Raw genomic sequence first — 9,430 nt, forward strand, 5'->3', positions numbered from 1 at the left:
CAGCTTCTAGGAAGTTGAGGCCCTACTTCCAGGCACACACTATTCACGTGCTAACCAACTTCCCTTTAAGACAATTGCTACAGAAGCCAGATGCCTGAGGAAGACTATTGAAATGGGCAGTGGAGCTAAGTGAATTCGACATTGTCTTTAAAACGAGGGTAGCCATCAAGGGCCAAGCTTTGGCCGATTTTGTAGCAGAGTTCACCAATGTACCCAAGGTGGAAGAAGTTATGGAATCTGTTGAGCCCCCTACGTGAACTTGTTCATGAACGGTTCAGCTAGAGACATAGGTTCGGGAGTTGGAGTAGTCTTGGTCAGCCCAGAAGGTCACAAATTGAACTCAACTGTCAGGTTCGGATTTAAGGCCGCCAACAATGCTGTTGAATATGAGGCGCTTATCGCAGGCCCAAGATTAGCAAAAGAAATGCAAGTAAAGAGGCTGCGTATCAACAGTGACTCCCAGCTAGTGGTATGCCAAGTGAATGGCAGTTTTTCAGCTAGGGATAAAATCATGGCCTCTTACCTGAAGATGGTGATGAACCTCCTCCCATCTTTTGAAAGATTTGAAATAATACAGATCCCTCGCCTCGAGAACACACATGCAAATGCACTCTCCGCGAGCAGCAAGGACTCCGAACTACTTGCAATAGTACCAATTGAGCACCTCCTCGTGCCGTCTACCGAGGCTCCTAAAGTGATGTGGGTCGGAGGCACCCCCACCTGGATGCAACCAATTATAGCCTACCTAAAGGACCAGGTCCTGCCTACTAACAAAGATGAGGCCTACAAACTGAGAAGGAGATCGGCTCATTTCCTCTTCATTGATGACGTACTCTACAAAATGAGATTTTCCTCCCCACTTCTTCGCTGCGTGAGGGGAGACGAGGCCACTTACATCCTGAGGAAAATCCACGAAGGTGTTTGTGGCAATCATTCAGGTTGACTAGCCTTGGCATAAAAAGTACTGAGGCAAGGGTACTATTTGATCACCTTGAAAAAGGATGCGATTCAATTTGTGCGTAAATGTGACAAGTGCCAACGGTTCTCCCCCATTCAGAGGCAACCTTCGCAGGAGCTAACCACCGTCTCCAGCCCATGGCCCTTCTCCAAGTGGGGGATGGATCTGATAGGTCCTTTGCCTAAAGGTAGAGGAGGTGCGAACTTTGCCATTGTGGCCATTGATTACTTTACGAAGTGGGTTGAGGCCGAACCACTAGCAAAAATTGCAGAAGCAAACACTTCCAAATTCTTTTGGAAGAACACCATATGCCGGTTCGAAATTCCCTACTCCGTAGTTTCAGATAATGGAAGGCAGTTCGACAATAAGAAGGTCAGGAACCTATGCGAAGAACTTGGAATCAAGAAGCACTTCTCAACGCCTCATCAACCTCAAGCCAATGTCCAAGTTGAGGCTGTAAACAAGACTGTCAAACATGTCCTCAAAAGGAAGCTGGATGCCTAAAAAAGAGCCTGGGTTGATGAGTTGCCTCATGTGCTTTGGGCAATCCAAACTACCACCAAAACTCCCACGAGGGAAACTCATTTCCTTATGGCTTATGGAACCGAAGCCATGAGCCCCGTCAAGGTCAGCTTACCATCACCGCATCACCTGTATTTTAGTGAAATAACTAATGACGAGCTACGGAGGTTCAACCTTGACTTCATTGATCAAAGAAGAGGCGACTCCCAGCTGAGGCTTGCTACTTACCAAAGGAAGATGACTAAATATTTCAACTCCAAGGTGAAGAAGAGGTCCTTCCGAACCAATGACCTAGTCCTTAGGAGAGCCTTCCTCTCCTCCAAAGCGCCAGGAAAAGGTACCCTGGGTCCAAACTGGGAAGGTCCCTATAGAATCAAAGAAGAAGCCCGACTCGACACCTACAGAATTGAGGACATGGATGGCAAGGCACAGCCTCGTCCATGGAACATTGAACATCTCAGAATTTACCACCAATAATTGTACTACATCGCTAGACGACCTTTCCCAGCTTATATAATGGATGTTCAGCTTCAATAAAATGTCATTTAAATTCAGATACTACTCTCAAAGCTTGGGAACCTCGGAGGAGAGGTCCTGATCCCCAAATCTGGGGTCACTTCGCTTGAACTCCGAGGCTCACTCCACATGCCTTCCTTTGGCGAGGCTGAACGCCAAAGGAAGAAGCATCTTCATGGCTGCACCATCTACCATGAAGAGAAGCGTGGGAGCCTCAGAGGAGAGGTCCTGATCCCAAACTCTGGGGTTACCTTGCCTAAACTTCGAGGCTCACTCCACAGGCCTTCCTTTGGCGAGGCTGAACGACAAAGGAAGAAGCCTCTCCATAGCTGCACCATCCACCATGAAGGGAAGCGTTGGAGCCTCGGAGGAGAGGTCCTAAACTCTAGGGCCACCTCAGGCTCACTTCACATTCCCTTTGGCGAAACTGAACGCCAAAGGAAGAAGCCTCAACGTGTACATCTCACCAACCATCATTTTACCTCCCTAATTCGAACTCAATTAAAATATCCAGTCAAATAACCCAAGTGCAATTTGGACGTCGTGGTTTATTTCAAGTGATGAAACCTAAGTGCAACCAGTTAACTCATCATTTATATTACTTGATTATTAACTCATCCTTAAACTTGATTATTACAAGTAATGGAAGTTAAGATATCAAGTTCAAATTGTTAGCTCAGACTTATGCGTGGTCATTTATCGAGGTCTATGTGCTTTCATTGATTTTCATTGATGTTGAATATTGAAAAGACGTAATGTTGCAAAACATTGATTTTCATTGACATTGAACATGGTATTACAAGAGGGGGCCCGAGGCCAGTATATCAGAATGAATTAAAGACAAACTATGCTACTTAGGCTGATGGTGGCGCCGTCTCGGCAGAAGGCCCCTCTGCGGCTTGAGTTTCAGAAGTGTCTGCTTCCTTATCCTCTACCGCTTCATCACCGAACGCTTCCTCAACGGGCATCTGAGGAACTTCATCAACAAACTCCGACCTCAGTTGTGATAGGTCGACGTTTGGGAGAAGCTTCACAACCCTATCCAGCACCTCAGCATAGGCAAAGTTTATCCAATACAACTCGAAACGCTGATACTCCTCGGTGAGGTGGAAGTTGGCAATGTAATCCTTAACTACCTCCTCCCTCGCCATCTAGGCCTCCTCTCTTGCTCTCTTCAACTTGTCAACGTTTCATTTTATTTGGCCTTCCAAAAACTTGTACGCATCCTTGGCCTCGGTCAACTCTAAATTGGCATACTCCAGGTCCTCAGCTGTCACCTTCTGGTGATTATTAGAAATCTCTACCTTTTTAGTGAGGGAGGCCACCTCACACTGGGATTCATACACCTCTTTCTTCAAAACCTCAATTTGGCCCAAGGCGGATTCCAACTTGGCCGCATCTTCAATCTTTTGGGCCTTAATCTCCTCCGCCTTAGCCCTTATTTTCTTCAGTTCCTCCTCAGTGGAGGTCAACTGGCCCGTGGAGGACTTATTCCTCTTCTGAAAGTCAACGAGTGTTTCCATGCACTCAAGTGCGAGGCCCAAGGTCCTCACACTTTGGCTCACCAAAGTCCTAGTGAGGTCCACAGCATCACAGCTTGAGGTGTGCAGTTGCCATCTGTCGGTCCAGAATTTATAAAAACTCTCTGTAGTGCCTCGGACCTCGGCGGGCAGCGCATTCAACAAAGCTGGCGTAAGGACCTCATCACGACCCGTAAGAAAATTGGGGACTTCCCCTGAGTCCTTACTGGCCTCTGCTTGGCCGTCATCTCCTCTACTTCCTCTGCTGCTCTCCTGGCAGTCTCCTTCCTGGCCTCCTCTGCCTTAGCTTTTCTTACCATTTATACTTTCACTGCCTTCATGGCAGAGTCCTGTAGCTTTGGCTGAGGAGGGGTATCATTGCTTGAATGGGACACCGATGTCCCGAAGTGACATGAACCAACCTCCTCTTCTTGGAGGAGTCCTCGGGGAACTTTTCTTTACCCCAATGCTCCTTCGCCTTCTCACACTTATGGGAGGCCTCCTCTACGGACCCCCTTAAGCTGTCATCCTTGGACAGCCTCTCCAACTGGACCCTGACCTCCTTCGCTGCACTGGAGCTCGGCTTCAGAGGCCTCGTCCCCACTGTGGAAGTTGTCCTCAGAATCAAAGCCATGTTTGGGACGGGGTACTCCATTCTCTTGAATTTATCTGCAAACACAATAGGTCAGCACTGAATATCAATTAAGTACAAATTTGATCAAGTGAACGCACTTCTTACCCTTGGAGACCATCAGTTCAAAATAAATGAAGTATCGGCTTCGGTCAATGAGGTCGTCAAAGTGGTGAAGCTTCAAAGATCGCTTATATATGTCCTTTATGACCTCGAACTCCCTTTTGCTGAGCTCAAACCTCGTACTTGAATCTGCAAAATAAGTGGCAACAGTCAGCCAAAAATTGAGAAACTACCTAGCAAAATTTAATCTCAAGCTTGGACACTCACGAGTTTCGTAGTACCAGGTTGGTACTGTGCAAGCCACGGCCTTGTCCTCCTCAACCGCCTGCCACTTTTCCCGAACCCAGAACCACGACTCCTTCCATCCCTTGATGGAAGAAGGAAGCCCCACCACAAAGGGTACGTGAGCTCCCTAGGGTGTGAGATAATATCACCCCCTTGACTCGTCTTTACCCAACACACGAGGCTGAAAAAGGGTCTGAAAGATGTCCAGAGGCATATCATCCCCTAACGACACTTTTTTCCACAACCCCACTAGCTGGCTCCATCCATTCGGCAGAACCTGGGTCGGTGACAACACAAAGTTCCTCAGCACAATCCTAAAGAAGGAGTGCAGAGAAAGACGCATACCTGCCTTGAACAGGTATTCATTTACAGCCATACATCCGGGCCTCGGAAAACACGTCCTTTTGTGGCCTCGGGGACTAATATCTCCACGTAATGGGGAACGCAATATTTCTCCCTATTTTTCGCCAACTTCTTCAGGGTCATTTTTTACGTTATCCTAGCAGCCACCTACTCTTCCTCATAATCTATAGGCTCTTCAGCCATGGCATAATACTCCAACTCAGATTCTCCACTCAGAACAGTCCGTAACCCAACCTAGCTATGGTTACCAATTCTCTACCTGAAGTGGACTCCATATCAACAGTTTGGAAAATCACAAAAGAAATGATTCTTGCAAAAAAAAAAAAAAAAAAAAAAAAAACCCTACGGGAATGACTAACAAACAACGAACTGCGAAATGCCGAAGTTTGAAATCGAAGAACAACTCTGGACGCGAGAAACAACGAAAGGCAGAAAGCACAGAAAGAAAACGATAAAGAAGGGTTCAAAATGGAAGTTTTTGGCCTTTTATAAAGAGCCAAGACGAACCCTAACCCTTGGATGAAAGCCCCAAGAATCTCAGCCCTCCAATTATAGGTTAAATTCGAAGCATAGAATTCAAATCGTTTTGAAATCTACGCACATACCTCTTCAAACGTGTCTCATTCTAGAAGGTCCAGCTGTAACCATCATTACACATTCAATGCTGCAGCCGTACGTGCCTTAGAAGTCGAAACGGTTTGGTTGCATCTTCTTGGTAACATGCGCAAAATATCAAATCATTGGCACAAACATCGAAAACAATCAAATATTCACAAGCCTCGGCAGGTTCGATCCACTCACCGCATCGGCTTTTTCTTTTGCTTCTACGCAAATTCAGCCACATCTTCACAAGCCTCAGCAGGTTCAATCCACTCACCGCCTCGGCTTCTTCTTTTGCTTCTATGCAGATTCAGCCACATCTTCACAAGCCTCGGCAGGTTCGATCCACTCACCACCTCGATTTTTTGTTCTGCTTCTACGCAGATTCAGCCACATCTTCACAAACCTCAGCATGTTCGATCCACTCACCGCCTCGGCTTCTTCTCTGCTTCTATGCAGATTCAGCCACATCTTCACAAGCCTCGGCAGGTTTGATCCACTCACCGTCTCGGCTTCTTCTTCTGTTTCTACGCAGATTCAGCCACATCTTCACAAGCTTCGGTAGGTTCGATCTACTCATCGCCTCGGCTTCTTGTTCTGCTTCTACGCAGATTCAGCCAGATCTTCACAAACCTCGACATGTTCGATCCACTCACCACCTCGGCTTCTTCTTCTGCTTCTATGCAGATTCAGCCACATTTTCACAAGCCTCGGCAGGTTCGATTCACTCACCTCCTCGACTTCTTCTGCTTCTACGCAGATTCAACCACATCATCACAAGCTTCTACATATTCGATCCACTCACCGCCTCGGCTTCTTCTTCTACTTCCTCGTAGTTCAGTCACCTTTTCCAACCACAGCAACACCACCACTTTCAACTCCAACCATGATATAAATATCGATACTTGGACTTAGGGGACTATTAGCTAAGGTATAAAGAATTTCTCAATTTTTACCCCACCATCTTTACCATAATAAAAGTCCACCCATTACATAAAATGACTATACTTGGACTTGGGGGACTATTGTTACGTGTTGACAAATTTGATCGACCCACTAGGGCCCATGGCCCACTTCTGCCGAACCACGTGGCATCTTATCCGAGGCCCCATCCCAACAAGAACACCAGCATATTATAACAGCACCAAGCATGGTCCAAGTGCTGCCGCCGAAGCTAATACGCCGAGGAGATCTCATAGCCGAGGCCCTTCTATTCGAAGTCCTGAGTCTCTAAGCAGCATTGCTCCCCAAAGATCCGGTCTTACACAAGGATCCTCCCTAAGTGATTGATGAGACACCCATCATAGAGCACAAGTGTCTTGTCTTGTCAACGTAGTGGCAAAGCCGCCAATTAATTAATCTGTAGTAGGTAGGAAGTCAAATGTGACACCTATAATTGGACATGTAAACTTACGAGATAAGGCCACGTGTACTCCCAACCAAGTCCTACGATCTAAGTTATAATACTATAAATACTTCCCATGTATCTCTCACAAGGGTAATATAAGATTCAACACAATAATAAATACAATATTCTTTTCATTTTACTCTCTTGCAACATACATAAATTCATACTCGCATTCTACAAACATTGATTGGTAATTATTGTACAATTGTTATGCAAATATCTTGTCGGATTCTGAACGTTGTCGTCTCACGCCTTTGAGTTGCTCCCACGCCCCCTTTTGCTATCATTTTTAGATCGTCTACATGTCTTAGCGTGTTTGACCAGGCTTACGTGTGCGCGGCTGGGTCCGATATCTATTGGCAACATATTCTGGGGTCAACAGGATTGTTGGCATTTGGTGACTTTCTTGAGTGCCCATGTGAGAAGCTTATCTTAGAAATAATCCACTCAATCAATGGGACAGGGAAAATTGACAGGGGTGATATAGTAGATTCTGATTTGTCTTTAAAAAAAAAAAAAAAAACCTCCATTTTTCAATAAATGAATGACAAGTGTTATTGGTCGTTAAACCCCATCAAATTTCCCTGTCAATGAAGCATGGCTGCTTATCTTATACACAAAGACCGTAGAATTCACGGTACAACAGCCGTGATTGAATTGTAGGAGCAATTCACAGAGAATTGGAGTAAAATTAAGGTTTAGAAAAAAAAAATGCATATTTTAAGAGAGAGAAAAAAATTATGGTGTGACACAGCTCGGATTTCAAGTTTAGATCGATTCAAAAACCATAATCACCTATAAAATTATCCGAGTTGTTTCAAACACAGCCCCTCTCTCTCTCTCTCTCTCTCTCTGTGAAATATTTTTTTCTTCCTTGAGAACAATAAATTTTGAATTTTAAAAATTTAAACTATTATGCTGGTAACGTATTGCAAACTAGAGAGTAAAAAAGATAAGCCAATAAACTAATATATTTTATTAAGAATCAACACTTCATATTCGTAAGGAAAAATTAGAGTTACATGGGATATGAAGATCATAATAACTAAGGTCGTTGGGGTATAAAAATCATTCATAAATACTATTATATCTACAACAATATTTTTGGTTTTAAAATATATTTTTAATTGGAATTATAGTCTAGCAAATAGCAATGATCTTCTAGTTGAACTACTCACTCATCGGTTGAACCAATAACTCGATGACCCGATGGTTTATCTAAGTCGATTTTGATAACAATGTAAATAACAAAAGAAAATATCCATTCAAAACACGAGCATTATAAAAGAATTGAAATCTTTTCATCTAAAAAAATGGAAAAAAAAAAAAAAAAAAAAAGAACTGAATTAGGCGTCACTTCAAATGGTATCTCAGAAGAAGTCCGTCTAAAATATCCATATTCTGAATTTGATCTTTCACTTCCTTAATATTGGAGGTTATAATTTTAAAAATAAAGAGCTACGCATTATTGAGTTCCAAAAGACCAGATGAAGAAACAGCAATAACTTGTTTGTCAGATATATGCATAGACTCCATGGGTAACCAATTTATAATGCTCCTCATGATGAATCTTTACGAGATGAGTGAAAGGCCTGCCACCAGTTACTATAGCCAACTTTCTTATGACTTTGCCGATACGCATTTATCCAGACTTCTATACTTGATTAGTTATTCTAGTTGAGCAGATTTCTACCTAATATAGGTTAAATTATGTTATTTATAGATAAATCCCAGATTTGAATGCATTTGGATGTAATTGGAGTGAAAAATATGAAATTGGAGTTTAGTTTGAATTGATTTGAAAAAATTACTGATCATGTAGATCGCATTTGATCAATTCGAAGTATTAAGAAGGCAATCGAAAGAGACGAAAGAGATTCACTCACAAGTTTTGGTAGTAAATCTAATAATTGGAGAGTTTGGAGACTTAATTGCAAGTTTTGGAAACTTGCAACAGATCAATTACGAAAGATTGTGAAATGTGGAGGATCAAATTGTCAAGATCGAAAGATGAAGGACTAATGGTGAAAATAAGAAGGAACTCAAGCTGAACAAAAGAAGAAATTCAAGATCAATGTGCAACAAAGGAAAATTTCTACACCATACATCGCGAGGGCAAAAAACTGGGCTCCTGTATCTCAAACAGTTGAACCATGTGATCGCATGGTGATGTCCAATAGAAATTATTTTCTTTCCATGTTTGCTTCAATGTCTTCTTGGAAAGCACTTAGGGAATGATTTTTGATAAAAATTTTGGAGTATAAATACCACCTTGGGGAAAAGATATGAGGCTTGACAAATACAAGATACATAACTAAATACATGAGAAGAAGCATAGGAGAAGAAACTGACATATTCTTCGCAAAGCTTTGAAGATGCATTCTTGATACAAAACACCAATTCTACATCTATTCATACATCTATTGCTTGGAGTTGAAGAAGATATCAACGTGATAATTCAAGAACCATTGAACAAATTCAAGATTTGAAAATGTTTTCCGTCTTTCTTTCGACACATTAATTCCGGATGATGTTGTATCCATGCAATATGTGTTTTTGTATCA

General features: G+C 43.1%; 1 protein-coding gene across 1 annotated transcript; it reads left to right on the plus strand.

Annotated features, from left to right (window-relative positions):
* Positions 1 to 265: 265 nt before the first annotated feature.
* LOC111395264 lies at positions 266 to 1,462 on the plus strand. The gene is made up of 2 exons (XM_023021250.1): positions 266 to 919; positions 1,058 to 1,462. The coding sequence occupies exons 1-2, from the start codon at positions 266 to 268 to the stop codon at positions 1,460 to 1,462; spliced, it is 1,059 nt and encodes a 352-aa protein (XP_022877018.1).
* Positions 1,463 to 9,430: the final 7,968 nt, after the last annotated feature.

This window comes from Olea europaea, chromosome 6, assembly GCF_002742605.1.
Source record: "Olea europaea var. sylvestris chromosome 6, O_europaea_v1, whole genome shotgun sequence".
Lineage (NCBI taxonomy): Eukaryota > Viridiplantae > Streptophyta > Magnoliopsida > Lamiales > Oleaceae > Olea > Olea europaea.

Bases quoted from the DNA above. Each gene is read 5' to 3' on its own strand.
- LOC111395264 (XM_023021250.1), top strand. From the start codon at position 266: ATGAACGGTTCAGCTAGAGACATAGGTTCGGGAGTTGGAGTAGTCTTG. The intron at 920-1,057 runs GTTTGTGGCAAT...TCCCCCATTCAG, and splicing joins TGAGGAAAATCCACGAAGGT to AGGCAACCTTCGCAGGAGCT.